Source organism: Acomys minous (assembly GCF_964271855.1).
Source record: "Acomys minous genome assembly, chromosome: 14".
In the NCBI taxonomy this organism is placed as follows: domain Eukaryota; kingdom Metazoa; phylum Chordata; class Mammalia; order Rodentia; family Muridae; genus Acomys; species Acomys minous.
Window position 1 is genome coordinate 34,660,082 of NC_140496.1, and position 27,478 is coordinate 34,687,559.

Sequence of the window (27,478 nt, forward strand, 5' to 3'; positions counted from 1 at the left end):
CTTCCTGCCCTCACATCTGGTTTGGTAAGTGTTCAAAGTATGCATGAGTCGATGGATGGATAGGTGGTAGAAACTGGGGAGGTTTGGTGAAATGGAGCTCATTTACTCTAAGAACATTCTATACTGAAATCTCTGCCCTCGAGCAAGTAAGCTGACCTTGGTTGGGAGTGGCACCAGACCTGGCCATTTGATAAGACTATTACAAAACTAATCTAGACTTCTCTAAGGAGCCTGAATGAAACTTAACTTTGCTACCAAACACAAGAGCCCCAAAACTCTGATCTCCCTGATGAGCAACTGTGAGGCTGTGAGAGTCTCCAGACATTTTCAGCCCGTTATAAGGACCTCCCACCCCACTAAAGCTTCACCCTGCCTGGAGGTATCTGCTTGAGTTTGAGAACTCATTCATGGAGCTCTGATGTGAGAGTCCTACAGGGAGAAAGGTTTATGTAGGAAGCTGTTGGCTGCATTTGCGGCTATCTGCAGTCTGAGATGTCAATACTGATTGTTTAGATAAAAGAGGCCAAGGTCTGTGGGTGAGTGTTCAGATAAAGCAGCGAGAGCTTAGAAAGGGACATGGCACAGGGAGAGGAGGACCTTTTCCTGTGGCCCCACATTATGTAACTGGGTTCCTCTGCAGGCAGGATTCCAGGGCAGGCTCCCAGCAAGTGGGCAGGACCATACCCTCCCCTTCCTTTCAGATCAGAGTAAGAAACTCCACTGACCTGGAAGTCTATCTGTGCAAAATGTGCCTCCTCCTTCTCCTCCGTGCTCTGATCTCAGTGTCTCTAGCAGCCTGTGTCGTTGGGGGTGAGTACATTTTAAGTACAAACTTGTGGGGACACATTTAAAAATACTCGCAGAGTTGTGCATAGAGCACAGACAAGACAGATTTAGTTCTGTACTCTTCTGTCTTGGATGTGCCTTCAAGAGGCCTAGACCACGGTACTGGACACACTGAGAGCAGGAGAGGATAACCCCCCTGAGACCCAGCAGCACACTATAGGGACACAGGGACAAGGAGCCAACTCCTGCGCAAGAGGAATCAAGATAGGTCAATTTCCTAACTTCACTGGACTGTAGAGAGGATTAGTTTCTATTAATATACAAGTATGGAATGCATTAATAGCAATATGCAGTATGTTCGTGTTAGCACATCAGGACCCAACACTTTAATATTTATTCTTCTCTTAGTACATAGTACTAAGTACAGGAGGAGGGAGACAGGATGTGCAAGGTCAGTGAGGAGGCTCCGGGCTAGGGAGCCTGTAGCAAATGCTTCCTTTGTTAGCATTTCAGGGGGGCTCTAGAGAGCAGTGCATGTCTAAGTGGTCAAGTACCAGGTCCTGGGTGATGTGAACAGACAGACAGGTGGACAGTAATCAACACTTTAATAAAAGAAGTGGTTAGGGTCATGACCCTGAGAGTGACAGTTCCACAGGTCACAATGGCCTCATAAACATCAGACACACAAGTTGAATTCATGTTTAATGCCTGGTTAGAGCATTGATTTCTATGTAGAGCTGTACCACTCTATTGACCGAGATAAGAGGCTCATAGAAACATGTGTGTTCTTCCAAGTTGGTCTGGAAAATCATGTCTTGCACTGTCTCTAGAATCCAGAGTCAGTGGCCAGCAGTCACTTCCGGAATGCCTCACCTTGTCTGGACATGTGCCATTGAGATAGGCCTGGAACTGAGTGTAAAACAAGAGTAATAAAGGACCCAGCTTTGCTGCCGGTTACCCTGGCGATGTCACTCTCTTCCCATCTTTAGGAACTCCACACAGGGTACTCCCAAGTTAAGTGGGCACATCAATAGAAATAGTCTCGTTATGAATACTGTAAAAACAAAAAAAAGAACTGGAATTTACCTCTGGTATACAGTAGGCATCATATATGTGTGCAATTTATATGATTAAATCATAATTGCTGTTGGTAATAGTCTCCTTTGCTCCTGCCAGCCCCTGCATGCAGGCACACTCTGGGCAAAAGGTCACGGCTAATGCAGTCATGCCTGATCATTTGTAATCAGACTTTGCCCCCTTTACCTCTGAAGCACTCTTTCTCCTCCTCCTCCTCTTCCTCCTTCTTCTTGCTCCTCCTCCTTCCCTCCCCTCCTCCTCCTCAGGCTTCCAGGGTTCATGCCCTCCGTCACCACTCTGGTGCCTGATCTCACTCAGCTAAAGCTGTGTCTCTTTTTAATCTTGGCTGTTTCTCTTGTTTTCACCTCTCCAGTGGAGTCACACACACAAGCTGCATCCTCTCAGTTCAGGAGGATGGAAGCGTCTGCCTTTCCTGACCTTTCAGTATCGAGACGATCACACGCAGTACCACTTTTGTTGGTTTATGTTCGTCTCACTCTGCAGTTCTGGCTATACTTTAAGTTTCTCTGAAGCCCAAGCTGGTCTAGAAATTAAGGTGATCCCCCTGCCTCAGCCTCCCAAGTATTAGAGTCATAAGTACAGCACAACAGCCCTGGTTCATTTACCAGGACTTCTCATGGCCTCCCCGTTGCACTCACCCTACAGGGAGGTGGTTTTGTTTCTTCATCTTTACCCTTTTTTCTTTCCTTAGCTACACATCAAGGCAGGGAACAACTCCTCATTCCTCACACATATTTTCATATCTTTTGTAGTAGTTTCTTTCTGATTATAAATGGGGCCCAAGCCTTGAAAAAAAAATTAACAGATCTTGTTGCCATTTACGGATTGCCTCATATCCAGGTTTCCCAGGAAGTCTGTCTCAGTGGAGTGGTTAAACGAAATAACAATGACTAACAGCAGTGATGAAGGGAGTCAAGCATGGGATTGACTTCTAATGACACCAGCCGCGGTCCCAAGCTTGTAACCAGGATTTCCCAAAAGGGCCTCCATGTTAATGGCTGTCCTCTATAAAGCTCATCTTAGACTTAGGACGAGGTTACAATCTGAAAATTTTAATGATCTTAAAAGCGCACATCATTAATCAAATGTCATCATGTCAAAATGTCACAAGTTGAAGATCAGTTGTACATGTGTTCCCTCATAAGTTCACTTACTTTTAATTATAATAATTGGCAGCAGAAATAAAATCTACCAAATATTCATATTGTGGAGCTGATTACTGAGCTCATGGCTCACACTACCATGTAAGCTTGATTCCTATAGAGACTTTCTGATGTCAAGGCAATTTCTGAAAAAAAAAAATCTGGAATTTTCTTTTCTGACTGAACCTTATTATTATTATTATGTTAAAATTTATACAATACCGATCACCTTACAGTTCTAAGCTCCTCCCAGCTCTTCCCACCTTCCTATTCACCCAATTTCATGTTCTTTCTTTCTCTCTCAAAACTTTTGCAGGGCGGAAGTGACACACTTTCTGCAGCTAAAGGGAAGCAGTTAGGAACGGAGGATGTGGAAATCACATGTTAAGAGCGATGCTCTGAGAAGGACGCTATTAAGCAAACGGGGAGACACTAGAACTGATAGTGATTAAATGTGTGGAGGGCCTCCTGATGCTTAATGGAGGATCTGATGGGGTTCTTTCTTCCTCATCCCACAGAGGTAGAAGAAGAAAAGATGGGGAAGCTGCAGGAAGATGAGGAAAGATTGTCTACAGTCCAAAAATGGAGCCAAAGAGTCAGACAGAATAGTGACCCAACTTTTCTTCCCCTTGGAGGATCCTACACAGACAGACCAGAGTATTTTAGAAGATCACTGTGTTACATCTGTCACTTATTTGCCCACCATGTGAAATGTAATCATTTAGCCAGGCGTTCAGTGTCTCCCCGACATACACCTAATCCTAGAAATTACCTTCTCACGGACTCCACCTGGGCATCCATAGGCCACCCATCTTTCATAGCCAGGGTCCTTATACTTTCTGGATCTCTTACTTCTGCTTCCTGTTGAACCATTCTTTTATTTCCATCATTCTTAGTCATGCCTCCTCCTGCTGAAAGTCTCAGTCCCTCAGTGATGTCAGTGAGTAGACGCCCTCATCCTTTCAACTTCTCTAGCACCTGCCCTCCTAGTCACTCTTCTTGAATGCATTTATCTCAGCATTAGGTCCAGCATGTCTGTTTCCGTAGAAGGCTCACCATCCCGAGAAAAGGGGTTCATCATCTAGTCCAGCATGCAGCTCAGCACCAGGGTCCTGATAGATACAGGTTTCTAAGAGGGAGACCAAAGCTTCTGTTTGTCCTACAGCTCATTTCTCACAGTGACTTTGACTGGATGTTTTTCTATCTCATACTCCATTTTAAGTTTAAACCAACCCTCTGAGGCAAGTGTTCCTTGTCCTACTTTCATGTTGGAAGCGAGTGACACCTAGAAGTATTTAGGTAACTTATTCAAGGTCAAGTGTTTAGAAAATGGGAAAACACACATGGAATCAGACAAGGTCTGATCTTGTCACTCTGATGTGTTCTTTTTCTCTTCCGTGTCTACCAGGATACTCGTCCTCACCTCCTATGGTGGACACTGTTCATGGCAAAGTCCTGGGGAAGTACGTCACTTTAGAAGGATTCCCGCAGCCCGTGGCCGTCTTCCTGGGAGTCCCCTTTGCCAAGCCCCCTCTTGGATCCCTGAGGTTTGCTCCGCCACAGCCTGCAGAGCCCTGGAATTTTGTGAAGAACGCCACCTCCTACCCTCCCATGTAAGCCGCTGGGGTGGGCCTGGGCCACGTTCTGTGACAGCATCTTAGAGTGATGCAGGAGGAAGATGCTCCAATACCCTCTGCTCAGATGGTGTTCCCTTTGGAATCCTCATGGGTACTTTAAAAGCATTACAGACCTTCTGCTCCTTCTAGAGTCCTCGGTTTAATACCTTCTCTAGACTGATGGTATAAACAGACCTGGACAGAGGTTCACTAATCTAAAGCTTAAATGAGTTAGCATATGAGGAAAATTAAAATCAGTGTCCGGGCCTCCGGGATGGCTCAGCAATTCCCACCAACTCTACATTGGCCCATTGTGACTTCTTGTTAGAAATCAACAGTTGTTTTCGCGCGGGAGACTGACAGAGGTCATCAGAGACAGCACTGACTTTACTTAGACCTGGAAGATTTGGTCACAAAGCAGGGAAAGTACTCAGCCAATATCATCCTGCATTTTAGTGACTATCTACCAGAATACAGGTTGTTGAGACCATCCCATAAGGATGTCAGGCATAACTTGCAACAGGCTAAACAGTTATGTGTGGTAGTTTCTGGATTCATGGATGTATCAAAAGGACTAGAAAAAGATCACCTGATGAGAAAGATCCAGGGTCATCCTCAACCCACTGCTCTAGGCCTAGCCAAGGGCAAGCAGTGTTCAGACACTGGTGAGATCACCATATCCCAGGTAGGTCAGACTTTGAACATCTCTCCATCACCCAGAATGCCCCCAAAGGCTTCAGGATGCCAAACACTTTTTCCTTTACTGGGTTGAGAGTCTCTGGGTTCACACCACTTACACATAAAAGACTCTCTTACTAATTACATCAGATTCTAGTCTTACAAAAGCAGCTCCGTTGAGAAGCTTAAACATCCTAGTGCAAGGTCTAGACCCAGGTAACATTTCCAGCTTCTGTGTGTTGGAGTCTCAGGTGTTCACTCTCCCCTCCAGGTGCTCCCAAGATGCAGTGAGAGGACAGAGGATCAATGACGTCCTAACCAACAGAAAGGAGAAAATCCATCTCAAGTTTTCCGAAGACTGTCTCTACCTAAATATTTACACTCCTGCCGACTTGACGAAGAGCAGCAGGCTGCCGGTAAGTTTGGAAACCACTAGTCTCATCCTATGTTCCTATGTGCTACAGCATCCAGTTCTTTGGTGTAACTGGAAAGGATGAGGGCAGATAGACACGGGGATAGACAAGCCAGGACCGCATCAGGACCAAGAGCTTCTTTTCACCACAGAAAATGTAAACGCATCATTTCATTTCTTCCAAGGACCCACACATCTGGAGTGCCTATACGTTTTTACAAAATGATTGCTATTAGTTATTGGATTCAAAATCTGATCCCCAGATCAGTTAAGACAAGTTTCTGGTAAAGTTAAAAGCAGAAGGAATCTGAGATGAAACGGAATAACCCAAGTCTCTTTGTGTAGACAGAGAAACTCGGTCGGGACAGGGAGGGAGTGCAGAGCTTGAGTATTTGATCTTCACACCTGGACTCTTAGGCAGGGGCTGGCAAAGGATATGTGTGCTGTCCTTCTCCCCACATTACCCATGACAGCTTTCACTGCCAGGTAGAAAATCTCGTGGCCCATTATGCAGTGTCGAGGGAGGAGTCTGGGGCAATCTCATGCATGCTTTTCTTGCCCTTTGCCAACCACCTGTGATTGTACTGTAGCTCCCTCCCCTCCCTGGTTGCCTTTGGCACCTGCTGATGGCCCAGTGAGTCAGCATTTCCCATAGAAATGAAGAAGCCAGGGAAGGGAGGCTGCCAGGTACAGGCCAGAGACTTCAGGGAGAAGCTACTGTCAAAGAACTGAGCCTTGTAGTGGAATAAGACATGATGTGATCACCCACCCCGTTTCCTGGGAGCACCTGGAATGGGGCTCAGCAGGGAAGGAGGAAGTAGAAGTCACCGGAATAGCAGTGAGCCTAAACATGTTTGCACTGCACAAGGAGAGGAGAACAAATCTCACTCTAACTCATTTGATCAGCTTCCATTTTGGACTCTGTGTCTGTCTGCTTAGGGGCCGAGAGAAGAAGCAAGAACATAAACAGTTCTTGAGGAAGCCCTATTCCCATTTTTTCTGAGAAAGCCCCAGATAAATTTCCAAAGTGGCTGTACCAGTTTGCATTCCCACCAGCAATGAAGGAGTGTTCCCCTTTCTCCACAACCTCGCCAGCATGTGGTGTCACTTGAATTTTTGATCTTAGCCATTCTGATGGGTGTAAGATGGAATTTCAGTGTCGTTTTGATTTGCATTTCTCTAATGATTAAAGGCGTTGAGCATTTCTTTAAGTGTTTCTCAGCCATTCAATATTCCTCCATTGAGAATTCTCTGTTTAGTTTTGAGCCCCATTTCTTAATTGGGTTATTTGGTTTGGTGGTGTTTAATTTCTTGAGTTCTTTATATATTTTGGATATTAGACCTTTGTCAGATGTAGGGTTGTTGAAGATCTTTTCCCAGTCTGTAGGCTGTCGCTTTGTTCTGTTGACAGTGTCTCTTGCCTTACAGAAGCTTCTCAGCCTCATGAAGTCCCATTTGTTAATTGTTGACCTTAAAGCCTGGGCTGTTAGGGTTCTGTTCAGGAAGTTGTCTCCTGTGCCAATGTGTTCCAGGCTCTTCCCCACTTTTTCCTTTAACCGATTTAATGTCTCTGGTTTTATGTTGAGGTCTTTAATCCACTTGGACTTGAGACCCAGCTATTTCACACCTTGAAATATACCCAGAAAATGCTCCACCATTCAACAGGGACATATTCAACCATGTTCATAGTGGCCTTATTCATAATAGCCAGAACATGGAAACAGCCTAAGTCTCCCTCAGTAGAAGAATGGATAAAGAAACTGGTACATTTACACTATGGAATACTACTCAGCTATTAAAAACAAGGACTTCCTGAAATTTGTGGACAAATGGATTGAACTAGAAATGGTCATAATGAGTGAATTCCCCCAGAAGCAGAAAGACTCAAATGGTATATACTAACTTATATCTGGACACTAGCCCAAGGGGCATGTCCCATGAAAGTCTTCACTTACCAGGAAAGTGGGACAGAGGGAAGGACATCCTTTTGGGACTATAGGTGAGGGAAGCATGGGAGAATGGTGAAATAGAAGGATTCAGAGGGTCCTAGAAACCCACAAGTAGAACATTATGACAGGCAGATCTGGACCCAGGGCTTCTGCACAAACTTTGGCACCAACCAAGGACAATATATGCAGTAAACTTCGAACCCCTACCCAGATCTAGCCAAGGGACAGGACCTTCTCTACAGATGAGTGGAGAGTGGGGACTGACTTTCACATGAACTCTGGTGCCCCATATTTGACCACGTCCCCTTGTTGGAGAGGCCCGGTGGCACTCAGAGGAAGGATAACAGGCTACCAAGAAAAGGCTTTATACCCTATGAACATATACAGGAGGAGGAGGTCCTTCTCAGTCACAGACATAGGGGAGAGGAGAAGGGGGAAAGTAGGAGGGAGGGAGGAATGGGAGGATACAAGGGATGGACTAACAATTGAGATGTAATATGAATGCATTAATAAAATATTAAAAAATAAAATTAGAAAGAAAAGAATACAAACAGTTACGCACAGCCTTGCCTCCATGAATCTTGTCATTGGGTCTGCATAGACACCTAGGACAACAGTTTCAACCTTTCGTTGGCCACCCTGAGGGCTCAGTCTTTAAGATGAGCTAGACTCAGACCCTCCGTGCAGGTTGTAGAGAGCCCAAGGGGACGAGAAACAGATGCTCATGGTGTCTGGAAAGCAAGGCAATGTGCAGCTATGTACCCAAGCTCTAGAAACAGGGGGTCTGGGCATAGATTCTGGATCTGCTTCCACTTGCTGAAAGAGTAGAAACCACATGCATTCCTAGCCTCCCTTTTCCTCACATGTTGTAAATGTCCCTTAGTAGGTGCCGAGCTGCACCTGCGTCCTGGCAAGGAACACAACAGTACTGACACTCTAGTCGGAGCTGTGGGAGGGCCTCATTCCTGGCTCACATCACGGAACTGTGGCCATGAGCCGCACTGGCTTAGGAGATGGCTGCTCAAGTCCTACTTTCACCTTTAATTAGCTGTGGGGTTCCCCAGCAGAGGTGCCTCAGTTTTTTCTATCTATGAAATGGGGCCATCTTCATTCCTGTATTATAGATAACAATCATTTTACCATGCTAAGATTACCCTGTCCTTATTAGCAGTGCTGTATAAGATTACAACTGTTCTCTTCTCTCCGTTCTGTGAAATGTGAGCTCTCTAAATTCTGAAGCCATAAATTAAAGGTTATTACATCCCTCACCAGCCTCAAGTCGTATAAGAGAACCTGGTGTAAAGACGACACTCTTAACAGATGGCTGAAGACTTGATGGAGAAGGTGGATGTAAACTGGGGCTAGCACGATGGGGAGGATTGTGGTGGAGAGTAAAGGCACAGGGAAGGGTACCAGTCAGGTGTCTGGAGGTGAGCATATAAGCCTTCATCGTTTATAGAGATGGAAGCTGAAGACTCAGATGTCTGAATGGACCACATAATCAGGATGTCAGAGTATTGGGGGAAAAAGACATCTTTGTCCTCTGTTCTTCCAACGATGATGATGCCTTCAAAGGCCTGGGAAGACTTGGCTCATAGGTCTAAGGAAAAAGGTAGAGACACTGAATGAGGCGACATCCAGGCTTCCAGGCAGCTAAGTTAGGGATGAAAGACAATATTACTTTTGCAACCCAGCTGAGAACTGGTGAACATTGAGTGTGATGCCCTGAATCAGGGCCAGTCCACAAAAAAAAAAAAAAAAAAAAAAAAAAAGAAAGAAAAAACCAAACCAGAAGTCTTCTGAGCCCCTTCTCAATTCTGTTTCCTACAACAAGCACGGTTCTTCTCTTTTTCGGACTAGGTGATGGTGTGGATCCATGGAGGTGCATTGGCAGTGGGAGGAGCATCAACCTATGATGGACTGGCCCTCTCTGCATATGAAAACGTGGTGGTGGTGGCCATTCAGTACCGCCTGGGCCTCTTGGGGTTCTTCAGGTAGGGTTTGTGGACCCTCCTCTCTGCCAGTTGGCCTCTGTATTGATCAGCTCTGTAGCAACGTATTTTAAATTTGTCAGTGATAAGGAAATTAGATTTATTTAGGTCAGTGTTTGGGCAGCTAGAAAACAAGGACTAAGTCATTTCATTAGATTTGGGTATGGGGGGGGGGGAACCCTGGGATACATTGCGTCATGGTAGAAAAACAGAAACTGGGTCTATGGGATAAAGAGACATTCATGTGGCAAAGCAGGAAGTCAGAGAAAACGGAAAAGCAATCTTGCCCTTTTGGTTACAACTCACTTCCTCAGGGTCTAGCATGATTCCTGGAGCATGATGATCTCAGCTGAATACAGTTCACACAATAAAAGATCTCATCTCCAACAAATGCTGCTACTGAATCAACCTGACACATTGGAAACCAGAGCCCCTTCACATGAAGCCTTGTGGCAAAAACCAAATCCAAACCATTGCATCTGAAGAACCAAAGATGCTAGGAACCAGCTCTAGTGATGCTGCCCTTCACAGGGACATTTGATAAATTCCTTTATAATGGGGGTTCAGTCCTTATCTGGTCCTATGTGCCTTTACATTCCTTAGCCACCCTTCTCTTGCTTCTGACATCTCTTTCAGTTTCTCTGGCTGAGTCTAAAAACACACCCGGAACTTACCAGTTGCCTCTTTCTTTCCCTGGTTTTCTTTTGCCAGTCATTGACACTATGTTCTGATTTTATCAATTAGTCTGTGCCCTGTGCTGTGAGCTGAATGTTGCCATATGTTTTACTTTGTTTCAAGATACTCTGCAGCACTCACACTAGAGTTGGATCTATGTTGGACCTTTAGTACGTAGTTAGTAATGAGTGAGAGCCTCGGGCAGGGGAAGTTTCCTGTGCCAGGGATGCTGAGCTCACCTGGATTCAGAAATTTGCAAAGGAACCCCAATCCATTATGTGGTCCTAAGATCCCTGCCACGCAATGCGTACCTTTTATATCTCTTGCAGCACAGGGGATGAACACAGCCGGGGCAACTGGGGTCTCTTGGACCAGGTGGCTGCACTGCGCTGGGTCCAGGACAACATTGCTAACTTTGGAGGGGACCCAGGCTCCGTGACCATCTTTGGAGAGTCAGCAGGAGGTTTCAGTGTCTCGGTTCTTGTGAGTGTTCTTGGCACCGGGCCTCATGTCCACGCTTGTTAACACCACTGCTTGATAGTACCTCTCAGAGACCAGCCAGCTGCTTTCAAAATCTCAGACCTGGATTCAGTGTCGATTTTACTCACTGCACAACATTACATAGTCAGTTGCTGATAAGCAAGCTAACTGTATTTGCTTCCTAGGAAGCTTGGAATTTAACTTGGTGTCCCTAGAGCTACAGATATCATCTCCAGTTCTAACATGGATCAGCGACAACCCCTGGCCTCTTCACTTAGTTGAGTTTTTGTCTTTTTAATCGACCATGTTTTTTTCAAGTATGTAAGCATGTTTATTCAAGAAACAGGTTGAATCTCATTTTGCATAGAAGCCTTTGGCCTTGTGTGTGTTTATTATTAGTTTTTGAGAATAGTATCCTGACGATATTCATTCTTCCTGTCCCCTGCCCTATCTATCTGCTTCTTCTTACCCATTCAACTTTGTGTTCTTTTTCTTTTGTGTCCTAAATTCATCAAATACAGCTTAAGTTGTCCATATATTCTTGGACACTAGGGTGTGTTTTACCCACCAGGAACCATGCCCTAACAGAAAACCAATGCTCACTCTTTCAGGTGCTAACAACGATCAGCATATTTTTAGCTAGGGCTGGGGACTTCCCTTCGCTTACGTTAGGAGATAAGGTTGATTATAAACTAGAAATAGGAATAAGCCGTTTTTTGAGTTCAACATAGATCTATGTGTTGTTATAATGGGCAAAAATCTGAACTGTTTTATTTTACTAATAAAGACTTAGGAGCCAGAGGCTGTGCTGAGAACCTGTTAGCTCAGAGAGGCAGAGAAAACACCCAGCTGACATTTCTACTTAGCTCATACCCCAGAGGAAAAAGCCCCAAAAGCTCACTAGCTCAGCTGACAACCCAGCAAGAAAAGGCCAAAAAAACTCAAGGCTAGCTCAAAGCTCAAAATCCTCTTCTTCTTATCCACACTGTTTTAAATATCCTTCAACTCTCCTACTCTTTAATCCCTTTCAGCTGGTTTCTTGCTCCACCTTTTGACCTAGGGCAAACTTTATTACACCGTGTGTACAGAAAGCTCATGTATTAAAGGTCTGTGCTAAGGCTGGCTGAACCACACTGTAATCACCTGTTTACAATAAACAAAGTTCTTGCATTAAAGGTGTGTGTTAAGCCTGAACCATGCCAAACAAGAAATAGAGTTTTTTACACTTCAAAATCTCAGGGTTCAAATGGGATCAAATATCCTACAACATCTTTCATGTTAGGGCACTCAAGTGTGGAGAGCAGAGATCTTCTCTGAGGTGGCCTTATGGCTGATCCATAACAATGGGGGGAGGCATCAGAATCTGGAGCAGAGGGATGAGTTTTTTATGGGAAGTGAGTGAGAGGAAGAGTGTATGAGAGAGAGACAGGAAAGAATGGGTAGTGGATGTGAGAAACATGTGACATGAGCTGTAAAAAAAAATAAGTGACTTTATGGAAAATGGGAGTTAAGGAGAATTTATAGAAAGTTATGGTAGGTGTAAGAACCTAGCAGAGTTAACAGAATGCCAACTTAGCTATTGCATTTCTATGCACACATATTTAAATTGAAAGAAAGAGAAACCACAGAGAAATATTAGGGAAAGAAAAGTGATCCACAGCCCTGTGACTCTTATGTGGTCACTGTGGATATTTTGCCATATTGGTCTCATGTTTCTGCAAGAGCATGTGTATTATCTGTCTATTTATTCACTTATCATTTATTTATTTTTTCCATGCATCCTCTGACTCTTATAATCCAATTCTGCTGCTCTTACAATGAAACTCCTTTAAAATTCATTATGGCATAAATATTTCCCCAAACATTAAACACTTAAATAGTAATATCACTTATAATTGCAGAGTTCCGTGGTAAGACATGAATATCCTAAATGTTAGGACCTCGGGATATTTCCCATTGTTTCCATTGTAAACAACAGAATATTAAGTAGATATCTTTGTGTACTTCCATGATAATACTACTATTTCCTCCTTCTTCCTTCTTTCTGTCTTTCAAGTTATCTTGAAACATATATAGTTCTACCATTGAACTGCCTCCTCATTTTTTTTCTTTTTCATGATCATTAATTTTTTTTAGATAAATTCAAAGTAATAAAAAAATCTCTCAAACAGAATTTGTGGCTAGGAATTATTAAAATGTCTTTCAAGTAGTTGTTCCTCCCCACTATAGGCATTTGCTACATACTTACTCTGCTTGTTCTTACTCTGCACCCTAGTTCCACTCTACTGAGTTTTTTATATGGAGTCTTAGGCCTGAGGAAAATCTCAGAGGTAGACTAGACAGGTGAGGTGGCCACAGTCTCCATGAATGACCAGGGCAGAGGAGTGTTCATGGGGTAAATGAGTCAGTGGCCCCTCCTAGGAGTATAAACCCTCCTCTTCTCCTCTTCATGCCAGGTGTTGTCCCCATTGTCCAAGAACCTCTTCCACAGGGCCATTTCTGAGAGTGGCGTGGCCCTCACTCCTGGCTTGTTTACCAAGGATGTCAGGCCAATTGCAGAGGTAGGTCCCAACCCTGGAAAACCACCACATTCTTTCCTGGAGTCCTCTGGGGTCCTTCTGGCCATAGGATTCAGTTATGTGCTCATGGGACTTCCAAAGTGAGATTGGCTGAAGAGGAGTGACTTCTAGGGCTCCATCTAAACCTCATTCTGTCGGTCCTGAAGCCTTTTTCCATGCCCTTCCATCCTGCATGGGCTGTTTGGGAAGACAGAATGTCCTCTGAAGCAAGCCACATGGATTAGCTCTTATATAACAGAAACTAGAGGCTGAATGGCCAGTAAATGGAGGAACTGGGTTTGAAGTGGACAGTGGAACCATGGAGTTCTTGCCTTTTATTCACTGCCCTCGGCTTAAGATAACACACTTCTGTAACATTGTATTTTAAAAGTCAAAATAACAGACTCTGGTGTGTTTGTGCCATACATTACAAACAATAACAGAGGCAAGATTGTGTTGGGCCTCAGACTACAAGTCTTGCTGGTCTAGGATGTTTCATGAACCCTTTTCTCTCTTTAGAAATGACGCTTAGGGTAGGACTCACAGCCTACATCAGTGGAATACTGATGTTGTTCTTGACCTGTGTGGTTACCTGCTATCTCCTTCAGCAAGTTGCTGCTCTTGCTGGCTGCAAAACCACCACATCTGCTGTCATTGTTCACTGCCTGCGCCAGAAGACGGAGGATGAGCTCTTGGAGATCGTACACAAAATGGTGGGTGTGTACTCTAGTGAACTTCCTCTACAGGCTTGGACATGGGCTTGATTTATTTAGCTATTCTTTAGTGGATGGGGACCATTTGATGTTTTAACCAAAACACATATATAGGTTAGACCCCTTAGCTGAAGCAGTTTTGAAATCACCTCAATATTGATGGGCTGGAATGAACATCAACGAGCTTGTAGTAGTTCGGTTTTTCTGTTGTAAGCACACATTCGATTTGGAAGCCTTGAACAAGAAAAGGAGTAGATTGTAAAAGAATCATCAAATAACTCAAATACAAAAACATAGCTTAGTCCAGGTACTCTGAAGATAAGAATTTACACGCCAGCTTTCCATTGTTTTGTTGTCTTCATTCGTAAGCATGTTGGCCTCCTGGATAGGTTAAGCACAACAGCAGTCTACACTCACACCCTATCGGCTTCGCAACTATCTACTCCTCTAGGTTAATGCTCGTGTAGGTCCAAATTCTCCTTCACTAACACTGCCATGCATCCATCTTTGAGCTGTCCCCTGTGTTCTGAGACATGGTGAGCCAGCTCATATACTGAACTCATGAAGTCAGAGTAGCAGAAGGGGAAGCAGTAGAGTTCTGCCCTCCATCCTCTATCCTCCATCCTCTTTCCTCTGTCCTCCATCCTCCATCTTCCTTCCTCCTTCCTCTGTCCTCCATCCTCCATCCTCCTTCCTCCTTCCTCTGTCCTCCATCCTCCATCTTCCTTCCTCTGTCCTCCATCCTCCATCCTCCTTCCTCTGTCCTCCATCCTCCATCCTCTTTCCTCTGTCCTCCATCCTCCATCTTCCTTCCTCTGTCCTCCATCCTCCATCCTCTTTCCTCTGTCCTCCATCCTCCATCTTCCTTCCTCTGTCCTCCATCCTCCATCCTCCATCTTCCTTCCTCTGTCCTCCATCCTCCATCCTCCTTCCTCCTTCCTCTGTCCTCCATCCTCCATCCTCCTTCCTCCTTCCTCTGTCCTCCATCCTCCATCTTCCTTCCTCTGTCCTCCATCCTCCATCCTCCTTCTTCTGCCCTCCATCCTCCATCCTCCATCCTCCTTCCTCTGTCCTCCATCCTCCATCCTCTTTCCTCTGTCCTCCATCCTCCTTCCTCCATCCTCCATCCTTTTTCCTCCATCCTCCATCCTCCTTCCTCTGTCCTCCATCCTCCATGAAGCTAAGTGTCTCACCAAAATCAAAACATCTTGTCACCGAAGCCACCTTGCCCCTCATTTTTTCAACAGAAAAACTGGGGCATTGTTACCAGAAGGGTTAGGGCTAGGACTGAAGAGGGGATGCCAGCACAGAGGAGGGGCATCCCCTCAGAGCTTCAGTGACTCTGACATTGGGTCATTGCACTCTTTAGTCCCTGTTGCTGTCCCTCCACATGCATGATCCTGATCCACCACATGCGTGAACTGAGAGGATGGCATGTAGGTTTCTCTTACCCTGCTTGAGAAGGAACTGGGAACACAGATCTAAAGATATGCGTTTATACCAGGAAGACACTAACTAGTTGCTTCCTTTACTTCCACAGAATCTGTTTAAATTCAATGTATTAGGAGATGCCAGAGAGGTAAGGACCTGATAAGGTTTGTAGCGTTAACAGTCTTAGACTATGATTGAAAGAATTTCTGTTTGTGTAATCACAGTCCTGTGTGTGTGTGTGTGTGTGTGTGTGTGTGTGTGTGTGTGTGTGTGTTTTACTGCTGAGATCCAGAGCTGCAAGTTCACTTAAGGACCAGAGGCAGGCTTTACACTACCACTCTGAGTGCTGTTTTAGTGCTTCCAGTCAGAAACCTTGTATCTTCTCAGTTACACCTCTTGTGCTGAAAAGACCAATGAAAAGGGGATGCAGGGACAGATGGCTGAGTTGCCTAACCAAGGGTCATGGAACACATTGTTAAGGAACACAAATCATGAGCTATGCAGGAAAAGATGTTGTGCCCTCTTTCTTGTACCCAGAAAACTCCATCAGTGACCTCCACCTTCTTCCTATGTTCTTACTCTCCATCAGCAGTTGGAGTCTATTGGTGTCAACTGTGCTAAATTTTACAGCCTCGTCCTCTTAATCCCTCCATGGGATCCCAGGGTGCCCCTTAAATGTCCATGAAAGATAATGAATCTCAAGTCTTTCAGGCTTTTGGCATTTTTAACAGAAAATGTTACTGTGTGGCAGGTTATGATTTCAGAGATGAACACAGCAGTGCAGTAGAAAAACAGCTGTCCCACTCAAAGAACTTCATCCTCTTGGGGCAAAGTGTAGCAAAATAGTAAACTATGTTATGTCTGATTGCAGTTTGAGTTAAGGCTAAAAAAAAGTGGAAAATGGAGACACAGTTAGAGGAAACAAAGAGGGAAGTAGGAAAGAGACAGGGGGTCCACGGTCTACTTTAGGTGGACATTCTGGCTACCTGAACCCCTGCTTGATCCCATTTCCTAAAAGATACACCACATCTCATTGGAAGTACAGGTTGGAGGCCATGCCCACCACATTGGCCATTAGGGACCCTTACCATCCAAATCCCAGCACCTCCATTGAGTTCTCTGTTCAATAAGGAAGGCAATAAAGATGTGTTGATTCTCTCCAGGGTGTTTCACCATGTGACCCCTCTTCTCCCTAATCTAGCTTTGGGGCATTTATTCCTTCAAGCTAGAACTTCAACAGTCCCAGATTTAGCTCCAAACGGCAACATCTCTTTCATGACTCACAGTCTTTTCCATTTGCGAATGATGCCCTTGGTCATGAAGTCAGTGTTGAATCCACAATACAGCACACCTAAGAGATGGGGAGGAAATTTGGCTGTTTTCCAGGTTGGTCATTTTGGAGAATGGTCGTGTGATACCTACAGTGTATGATAAAGTATCTAAACCTGTGGGTTTCAAGTATTTAGCATCCACATGGCAACAAGGAACTGCAGTGTAAGTGTGAAGCTGGGGTTGAAGCAAATTTGTGTTTTGTTACCCAAGGTTGAGGAAGTAGTAATCCCTACTTGTGTGGTGTTTTATTTCATACACACACACACACACACACACACACACACACACACACACATATACATATACTTATTTTTGGAGACAGGGTTTCTCTATGTACCCTTGGCTATCCTGGAACTCTCTTTGTAGACCAAGGAGGCCGTAAACCCACAGAGATCTACCTGTCTCTCTCTCTTGAGTACTGGAATTAAAGGCATGTGCCACCACACCAGGCTGGTGTTTTATTATATTATAAATAAATCTTACATATAGTATTGACAAATTTATGTTATATGAGGTACCTTTAAACAGGGACCCATATAAAAGTTTGATGACAATATTGTTTCCAGTGGTTCCTAAGAACCTAGCTCTAGAATTTACTGCAACAGAGGCCCAGGATTCACTAAGTCAGCATTTGTGAAAACTTTATGGACCTAACTATTAGGAATACTGAAAATAAATTCTGGACAAATGGTTGAAATTAACACACACACACACACACACACACACACACACACACACACACACAATGCCTCTCTCCCTTCACTTCCCTATTTCTTTTAACCTTATCCCTCACAAATGGCAAACATTTGGGCTCTGTGGCTCATAGACCTTCTAAAGACACAGATTTCTGTGTCCAACTGCACGGGTGTGGGGTCTATGTTCTAGTGGTTCCCTTAGACAAGCCGAGCAGGAGATGAGGGTGATTTCTGTCACTGTGCTGCTCTCTCCCCCAGATCCACCCCTTTGTGCCAACCGTGCTTGATGGAGTGGTGCTGCCAAAGGCACCAGAAGAGATCCTGGCTGAGAAGAGCTTCAATACAGTCCCCTATATCATAGGAATCAACAAGCAAGAATTTGGCTGGATTCTGCCAACAGTGAGCATAAACAGACCCCTTAGACAGATGTCCCTTCACTCACCAGTTACCATGCCTCTACTCTTGTGTTTCCACGAACTCTGTCTTTAAGTCCTGCCTTGTATCTGGGGAAAGTGTTCCTATTGCTGTAATGTATCCAACCAAGGTACCATTCTCCCACATGCCTCAACTAAGATGTACAGGCTCGGAAACTCTGTACCAATTGTCTTTTCTGAAATGAATTCTGAAGTTCTTGGGCTGGATGGGGGCCTGCTGGCATAACCATTGTGTGGTCTGAAAGTCAAGTAGAAATTGGGGGAGGGGCTGGAGTTCAGAAGAGTCTGGCTGAGACACAGATGCCTCCACTTTGTGCTTGTACTCTCAGGTCCCATAGATGTCCTCAGGTACACTCAGTGGCCTTGTTGCCACTATTCGTAGAAAACTGATTCTGAGATAATTTTGATTTTGAAAGAGAAAAAGAGATTTTTCTCTTTAAACATTAAAGCATTCACTACTAATAGAAGAAGAAGAAGAAGAAGAAGAAGAAGAAGAACAACAACAACAACAACAACAACAACAACAACAGCAACAACAACAGCAACAACCCAGGAACCCAAAGAAAGATCAAGATTTAACTTCCTAAATGTTTGTCTCAGATTGCTGATAGTTGTAAATTTACCTCTGAACTCTTGAGCCAAAAGTTCTGTTTTGATGTCTTACATTTCAAAAATGAAAGAAACGATTGGCGGCTTAAGATTTTGTGTAGTAACAGCTCCAAAAGAGGGACCAGTTCTGGCCAGACTTCTCATCAGTGTTCTGTTGTTGTTGTTGTTGTTGTTTTGCTGGAGGAAAGAGTAATTTCCCTGAAAGCGCTGAACTCTCTCAGGTAGGCATACTGTGGTGTGTTCATCATACGAAGGGCTTTATGTTGCTGCTGGAGCCAAGTGCCAGGGTTTGAACACAATCACTCCATGCTGAGAGTTGTGCAGCTCTCTCCTTCTGCACAAGGGTTTCAGAGATGAGCAAGAACACAGGCACACCTGTCAGTTCACACACTGAGTCTCTGGAGAGGGTGTGGCCTGTGCTTGTGTCTCTGAGCTTTCTGCTTCTTCTCTAACTTCTCTAAAATTGTTTCCTAGGGAACATTGTCCCCAGGCTGATAAGTAAGTATTTAAGGGGCCTCCAGTTTATTTCCTGAATTTCTCTATACAAATCCATTTGTTTCACTGATTTCTTTTTGTCAAACTCATAGGAGACCCATTACCCACTGATGAGCCGCTACAGCCATCATCTCACAGTGAGCAGGATGTTCTTCCTGCTTGTCTCATCCTGTTCACAAACTCTTAACCATTTATTTTAAACAGATGATGGGCTTTCCACAAACTGATGCCATAATGGACAAGAAGATGGTTGTCGTATTCCTGCAGAAAGTGTCTTCTGTTTCTGTAAGCATCTAGGGACCCCCATGGCCACTGGCTGAGAAGTACAGGTATTCAGAGGGACTGGCCCAAATGACAGATCAATTTACTGTCCCCCACTGCATCGCCCCAGAAAGGATTTGCACAGGTCACAGGAGGGTGAGACTCAATGAAGACACAGTGGCTGGAAAGGCTGGTCATCACTTTTGTCATCCATTTCAGGGCATTCAAGGTGATATAATTCCAGCCGCCACTGAAAAATATTCAAGGGGTAGTAATGACCCTGTCAAGATCAGTGAGGGAGTCAAGGAGATGTTTGGAGATATGTCATTTGTCGTCCCATCTGTGATTATGTCCCGTGGCCACAGAGGTGAGTCCCAGCGTGAGTCGGATGGGAGAGAGATGAAGGTTCACCCACTTTGCTTCATAACCTGCACACTCCCTAGGATAAACAGAAGTGGAAACTTCTCATGGTCAGTATGCAAAGTTTGATTCAGCAGAAGTCCTGTTCTGTTCTGTTTTCCAAGCAACAGACTGTGAGGATGAGGGGCAAATACAAGTAGTTGATTTGGTAGTTGAAACCATGAAACAGAACTAGGGATGTGTAGGCTTGGTACAGGGAGGAGATGAAGGCTAATCAATGATGCACTGCAGGCACATGCCCACGCTGGACCACTGGAAGTGCAGACTATTTGGGGGAACAATCAGATGTCAGGTCTCAGGATTCTCCCAACGTAGCAGAAAGGGGGGGCGTTACTTACCCACCAATGCTCACTATTTGTTTGTGCTTTGATCTGCTACACACATGGGTAAGGTAGATTGTAGTGGCCAGAGTGAACCTTGAAGCAAAGAGTCACCAGCACTGGAAGTAGAAGTCAAGCTTCCTTGCCTCGACAGGGACATCAGTAAGACAGCTCAGAGGTTAAGAACACTGTCTGCTCTTCCAAAGGTCCTGAGTTCAATTCCCAGAAGCTACATGGTGGCTCATAATCGTCTATAATGTGATCTGGTGCCCTCTCCTGGTGTGCAGATGTACATGCAAGCAGAACACTGTACACATAATAAATAAGTAAATAAATAAATCTTAAAAAAAAAAACGACTCAAGCACATCTGCTGATGGAGCAGAGGCAGATTTCACATTCTTAAGTTGTTTCTAAGCTAAATTGCTGTGCAATGGAGCCATAAGACAGCGTGAGTTAAATACAGGGTCAGAAGGTTTGTTCAGGGGCAAAGAGGGCATGGGGAAGGTTTGGTAGCTGCTATGGGGTATGAGAGTTGTTACTTTGTTGTCAATTGTGACAAACTATCTAACATAAATTCTGTAAGGGAAGAGAGACTTGCTTGTATTTTTGTAATGTGTGGTGAGCAACTCCACTGCTATATCCCTAAGGTGAGGCTGCACATCACTCTGGGGAGCATGATAGAGCAAGCTAGGTCCCCTCATGGCACACAACAAGCAAAGAGTGTGAGAGATACAGAAAGTGGTCAGGAAAGATAGAATCACAAGGGCTCGCCCCCAGCAATCTAGTTTCTGCAGGATGACCCTCCCTCTAAAGTCTCCATAACCTTTCAGAATAGCACTGTCAACTGAAGAACTCCACTTTAAATGTGAGTCTGTGGGCGATATGTATACAGAGCATAGCATTCCACCCCTGTCCTGCAAAGGCTCATGGCTGTCTCATAATGTACAAGGCACTTAGCCCATCTGCGAGAATCCCTATAACTGGCTCGCTTTCTTTCTTTCTCTCTTTCTTTCTTTCTTCCTTCCTTCCTTTCTCTTTCTTCCTTTGAAAGTTCAAATCTTAAGTCTTCTTGGCTACTCTAAGCAAACATTTTACTGTGAGGCCCAGTGAAACTAATAAAGTAAGTCACACATCCAAGAATGTCACAGAACAATAAATATTGAGATTCTCTCCCTCCCTCCCTCTCTCCTTCTCCTCCTCCTCCCTCTCTTTCCCTCGCTCCCCTCTATCTTTCCCTCCATTTCCTTTTCTCTGTCCTCCTTCCAGCTTTAATTTTTCTAAATCAGTGCTTTTCAACCTGTGGGTTGCAATCTTTTTGGGGGGGGATTTTAACAAACCTTTCACAGGGGTAGCCTAACACAGATGTTTACATTACCATCCATAACAGTAACAAAATTACAGTTATGAAATAGCAATAAAAAGAATTTTATGGTTGGGGGTCACCACAAAATGAGGAACTGTATTAAAGGGTCACAGCATTATGGGAGGTTGAGAACCACTGTTGTAAATTACAAACATGAATTATATTCCTTTAATTGTGACTTTAATCTATCTCATTGATTTCTCGTAGATTTTGCTGTGTAGGAAAAATAACATTATTTCAATTTATTCCTATATAATTTGTGTTTTGTAGCTATTACAAACAAAACGGCTCTAGTGGTTTCTGTTTTGCAGCATTCTTTTGGGGCCACATTAATACTAATGACTTTCATGCTCTGATTTTATCCTATTTATTTACTGTGTCTCAATACTTTGGTAATATCAATGATATTATCTGTAGGGTCATTGTGTCCACGAATACCTTTCTGTGCCTGGCTTTCCTATTTGGATGCCTGTTTTGTTTGTTTGTTCATTTATTTTGTTTTTTTGTTTTGGGGAATCAACATCTAGGTTTTTAAATTTTAGTTTACAAAGAGTTAGGGTTTAATATGGCACTTTCAAACAAAATGGTTTTGTTGTTGTTGTTTCTCTCCTCCACTTGCTTTGGTTTCTCCCTCTCTAAGCTTTGTTGTCTGTGTGTATAAAATAAGGGATTGTTGAAGAGTATTGGCTGTGGAACTAGGCAGGAGGTGGCAAAAAGGGGAGGGTGAGAAATGGGCAGACTATGCCAACATCATGTGAGACATGAAGGTGGAAAAGAAGCTAGTAGGTGGCTTTTTTCTTCTTTCTTTTGTCAAGTGACTGGACAAGGATTTCCAACACCATACTGTCTAGAAGCAGCGAGAGAGGCAATCTTTGTTTTTTTTGGGTTTTTTGGTTTGTTTGTTTTCCAACTATTAGTGGGACTTTCCATGTTTGCACAGTTGAGAGCAATGTAGGCACTGGGCGTCTTTCATACGTTCTTTATGACAGAACATATTCCATCTGTCTTAGTTATGGTTTCCACTGCTGTGAAGAGACACCATGACCACAGAAACTCATATAAAGGAAAACATTTAATTGGGGGTGGCTTACAGTTAATTTTGATGAAGATTTTTCTTATGCTTTCACATGAAATGTATTTCTGGAGACTGTTGTGCAGGAACTTAAAAATACGAGTCTTCTGTTGAAATTGGCTGCCATATTCTGTACATTTTTTGTGCAACATTTGTGATTTTTTTCCCCAAAGCCATTTGAGCCTGATGCTTTTTTATGAATTTTCAGTGGGAACAATCTGCCTAGCTTTAAAGGGTGGGGATATTGAAGTCGCATCCTATCATTGTATGCAATCTTTGTCTTTCCTGAGATCAACCCATGAATCCAACAAGTAATGTCTTCATTTCCCTGCTTTTATAGTTTTGGCTTGAACTTTAGCATACAGCTGCAACTACCTCTCTTTTGTGACAGTTCCTATATGTCACAGTTCCTCTTCCTGTGCCTCTACCTTCAGAAGATAAAAGGCTTTAAAAGTGAGGCAAGTCTTCGCTTTTATATTTGTGAGCTTTTTTGATAATATAATCTATTTATGACAGAGGGAGTTATTGGTAGACAAAGACTTAGTAGTGCTATTTTCTTAAGATTTTGTTGTTGTTATTATTTTGAAAAGGCTCAGTTTGTTTCTACCTTGTCTGGCTGCCCTCTCTTGTGGTTTGATGGTTCTCCATAGTGGAATGCTTTGGGTCTTTTCTGCTTTTATTTTGTGCTTCTTACTAATTTTTACCTGTAGTAGCCTTGTGCTCACATCAAGAATCTCTCACACATAGCAGCCCACTTCAAGCTGGTAACAGTTTGCCATTGTTTGGTATAGGAACACCATGTTTTCTCCACGCTATATACACTTAATGACTTTGACGTCAGAATTCACATTTTTTTGTGATGACAATTTCTTTGATCTATAGCTAATTTTCCCACGGCAATTGTTAATGATATTTTCATCTTTACCCTTTGAAATGAGAATGCAGAGTCTCTCACACCATCGTTACAGCTCTCGCGTAGTCTGAGGATAAAGTCTCACACACGATCATTGCAGTCTTCGAGGACTACGAGGACTGTTCTATTAACTTTATCTCTGATACCTGTGCTGTCATGTTTTCTGTCAGTTCCTAGTCTCTTCCTGTATCACTTTAAAGAATTCAATAATTTCTGCAAGACCTGTCTAGAGGCAGTTCATTGCATAAGCCCTTGCTTATGCATTTCTCTTCACTTAGGAATGCCTCTTTCAACAGAACAGCATTACTAATACACAAAAGATACGTCTCTGGTCTTGTTTGCACTGAAATGATTTCTATTACTGTGTTGTTCACAAGAGCCAAGACATGGAGCCGTCCTCTGTGTTCACCAACTGTTGAGCGGATAAAGGAAATGTAGTAATAAACACAATGGGATTTCTCTCAGCTGTGAAAAACAAAATAAAATAAAATGACAGCATTTGTAAGGGAAATGTGTGGAAATCATTATGGTTTCCATCACAATGGAAACATCCAGACTCAGAAAAACAGAGCACATTTCTCTCACATGTGAAGCCTAGATTTATGTAGGTCTCTCTCTCTCTCTCTCTCTCTCTCTCTCTCTCTCTCTGTGTGTGTGTGTGTGTGTGTGTGTGTGTGTTTATAAGTAGAAAGGGGAGCACGAGACAGGAAGAAGAGATCTGAAGGGAGGGAGGAGGAGCAAGCGTGGGTAGTAGAACACATACGGTACAGTAGAACACATATGGTACAAATGGAGAGTGGGTTTATTGGGTGAAGGAATTTCCAGGAAGAGGGAGGGAGGAAATGAGAGAGGAGGTGAATAAAACAAAGTGTTGCGAGAGTCCCATAACAGAGGCCACTCTCTCATCTGATAACTTAAACAGCAATTTAAAAAAAGAAAGAAAGAAATAACATCATTGTCAAACAGGCACTTAGATTTGGCTCAGCCACTAGGGATTTGCAAAGCCAGGCTGAATGCAGACACTTGAGTATGCTGTAGATCTTCCTGAAATGAATGAACACTAGCATGTCATCATTAGCACATATACAGTGTATTTACCAGGTTCATTGTAGAGGTTCATTTTAATTGCCTTAACGTAAGACTCAAATGTACTTTTATTTTTTAATTGACCATGCAAATATAAGCAAATCGAGGAGTTTTCCTGAAGCTGTTTTTCTGGTGTGCTTATGAACAGGGGTTTCATCTAGGTGTATGTCAAATAACACGAGCGGTTATGAATTTATGTCTTCCTAGACGCTGGAGCTCCCACCTACATGTATGAGTTTCAGTACTGCCCAAGCTTCGCATCACACTCAAGACCCAAGAATGTAATAGGAGACCATGGAGATGAAGTCTACTCTGTCTTTGGCGCCCCGATTTTAAGAGGTAATGGCTCCTTGCCGTTATGAGCGTAGAATGAATAGGTCTGGGCTCCAGTCTTCATTAGGCAGCCTAGAACAAGTTTCCCCAGTCTTGATCCTAGTTTCTTGATTCAGTAAAATGGGGGTGAGGTACACATGGACATGGCCACCCTTTCTCCGGGTCTAATAGACATGAAATAAAATATGTATTAATGTGTCTCCAGCACCACGGTTCTCACCATCCTGGCCATTGACAGTAGAAAGAGATGTTGCATGTCATACATAGTAGGCCACTCATTGACAAGAATGCCACTTCTTTTTTGTTTGGCTAGTTCTTGGTTTTTGGTTTTTCAAGACAGGGTTTCTCTGTGTAACCTTGGCTGTTCTGGACTCGCTTTGTAGACCAGGCTGGCCTTGAACTCAGAGTTATCCACCTGCCTTTGCCTCCTAAGTGCTTGAATTAAAGGCATGAGCCACCATGCCTGGCTAAAAATGCCACTTCTTGGATTAATACTCAGAATAACATATCAGAACAAAGCTGAAACTGAGGTCAGAATTGATGCTAACTGTAAATCAGATTCACATGTATTGGTATGTCCACCAATTTTTGTAGATATTTTAAATATGTGTATTTTACCTATATTATAGTTAGTAATACATTATGAAGCTATGATCCAGTTAATATTTGGGGAAAACCTTGCTAAACTTATGACTTTCAGAAACTGTGTGTGTCTTCCAACCCACCTCATAGCTGCTCATGACAATTCAGTATTTCAGGGGAGCTCCCAGTTCAGTAAATACTTTGCACATTTGCACTTTATATTTTATGTTTTCCAACTCTCACAAGACTAAGAAAAGACCAAAAAACCAAGAGGAAACCGCACCATGTTGCCTTTCTATCATGAGTGAGGAAGAGCAGACAGATGGCCATGGGAATTAGAGGCTACACCCTACTGATTAGTCTTAGGCCAGTTAGACTTGGCCTGAAAGTGTACACCAGTTAGCCAGGATCTGTAGACTTTTAGCTAAGTAGGTATGGAGTAAGGTACAGACTTCAGCTTTTCTAAAGAGTACCCCTAGCCCAGCTGCTGGTGGGCCCAAGAGCTATGCTTTTAGGAGTGATGGGTTTTTTTCTTTTAAAAAAACTTCTCTCTTTTTTCATTCCCTACAGAAGGTGCCTCTGAAGAGGAGGTTAATCTCAGCAAGATGGTGATGAAATTCTGGGCCAACTTTGCTCGGAATGGGTGAGGATGACGGCAAAGATGGGACTGGGGTGGTGGACAAGATCAGACCTCTAGGAGACTCATTGGGATGAAGGATACTGTCTCAAGTTTAGTGATAAACGCAAATCCAGTCACTCCAAACCATTGCCCGTACATTATTTCTCCCCGTCTCTTGTGATGCACAGGTGGTTGGGGACAGATAATCCAGGAATCACTGTAAATATCATTTAAAAAAATGTGGATTGTAGCTTTGAGAAATTCAATTAGATTCTGTTCCCAGGAACCCTAATGGTCAAGGACTGCCTCATTGGCCAGAATATGACCAGAAGGAAGCATATCTACAGATTGGTGCCACCACCCAGCAAGCCCAGAGACTGAAAGAGGAGGAGATGGCTTTCTGGGCTCAGTACCTGGCCAAGAAACAACCAAAGCCAGATCACAGTGAGCTGTGAATATAAGGTTCTGCCAGCTTCAGACCAGAGAAGCCAAGATACAGTTCTTCTACTAAAGGTGTTTATAAATCAAATATGGATCTCGGAGGATCCTGAAGAATTTTGTCATAGAGACAGGCAGAGGCCAGGGAAGGGAAATGTTTGTACTGTGGCCTCATTTTGGAGAATAAATATTCTTTTTATGGTCAAATAAGTGTGTATGTTTTGGGCTGACTATAAATTTATCTATCCCAGGAAGAAAGTAAGAGAGAGGGGGAGGGAAGGGGAGGAGGTAGGGAGAGAAAAAGGGAAGAGGAGAGAGGGAAGAGGGAGGAGGGAGGAAGGAAGAGGGAGAAGAGAAGCCTGTAGGTAAGTGCAGTTTTATCATTTTTGTGGAAGTCTCAAATGACATCTGCCCTTCTCTGCAAGAGCATCTCTCCAATGCCAGATGCCCTAGTCTGTGTCTATGGCTTCAGAGTATCCCCAGTAGTTGAAGACCCAAAGAAGCCCTAGAACTGATTGGGAAAAGAAGGAAGCAGGGAGGTCTGTGCTGTTCTACAGCAGTGGGTTCACATAATAAACCACCCCTATGCAGGTGATGCTGAGCTGTATAAGAAAGCTGGCTGAGCAAGCAAGTAAGCAGCATTTACTCCATGGACTCTGCCTCAGCTCCTGCTTCCAGAATCCTGCCTTGAGCTCTTGCCCTGACTTTCCTTCAAGATGGACCATAAAGCATAAGACAAAATAAACTCTTTCCCTCTACAGGTTGCTTTCGGTCGCGGTGTTTTACCACAGCAAACGAAATGAAATTAGGACACCACCCATCTTAATCTATTTAATCATTTTCCTGATCTTGTAAAGAAGATAAAAAAAAAAAAAACCCTTCATGTGGTATCTACATTCTAAAGAGAGGCCTCTGTAAAAAAAAAAATTCCCCTCTTTTTAGCTCCAATGAATTAACTTGCAGGAATGTATCTGAA

The 27,478-nt window shown here is 43.6% G+C and overlaps 1 protein-coding gene across 1 annotated transcript; it reads left to right on the forward strand.

Annotated features, from left to right (window-relative positions):
• Positions 1 to 656: 656 nt before the first annotated feature.
• On the forward strand, positions 657 to 26,712 carry LOC311583867 (carboxylesterase 1F-like). The gene is made up of 14 exons (XM_084757790.1): positions 657 to 810; positions 4,435 to 4,639; positions 5,592 to 5,736; positions 9,542 to 9,675; positions 10,677 to 10,830; positions 13,284 to 13,388; positions 13,994 to 14,098; positions 15,639 to 15,677; positions 17,815 to 17,955; positions 19,299 to 19,379; positions 19,575 to 19,722; positions 24,738 to 24,869; positions 26,016 to 26,088; positions 26,348 to 26,712. Exons 1-14 carry the CDS (start codon positions 747 to 749, stop codon positions 26,517 to 26,519), a joined length of 1,698 nt encoding a protein of 565 aa, XP_084613916.1. The 5' UTR covers positions 657 to 746; the 3' UTR covers positions 26,520 to 26,712.
• The last annotated feature ends 766 nt before the right edge of the window (positions 26,713 to 27,478 follow it).

Excerpts from the sequence above, each read along its gene's own strand:
- LOC311583867 (XM_084757790.1), top strand. The coding sequence starts at position 747 with ATGTGCCTCCTCCTTCTCCTCCGTGCTCTGATCTCAGTGTCTCTAGCA. Across the intron at positions 811-4,434 it reads AGCAGCCTGTGTCGTTGGGG|GATACTCGTCCTCACCTCCT; the intron begins GTGAGTACATTT and ends CGTGTCTACCAG. Across the intron at positions 15,678-17,814 it reads TATTAGGAGATGCCAGAGAG|ATCCACCCCTTTGTGCCAAC; the intron begins GTAAGGACCTGA and ends TCTCTCCCCCAG.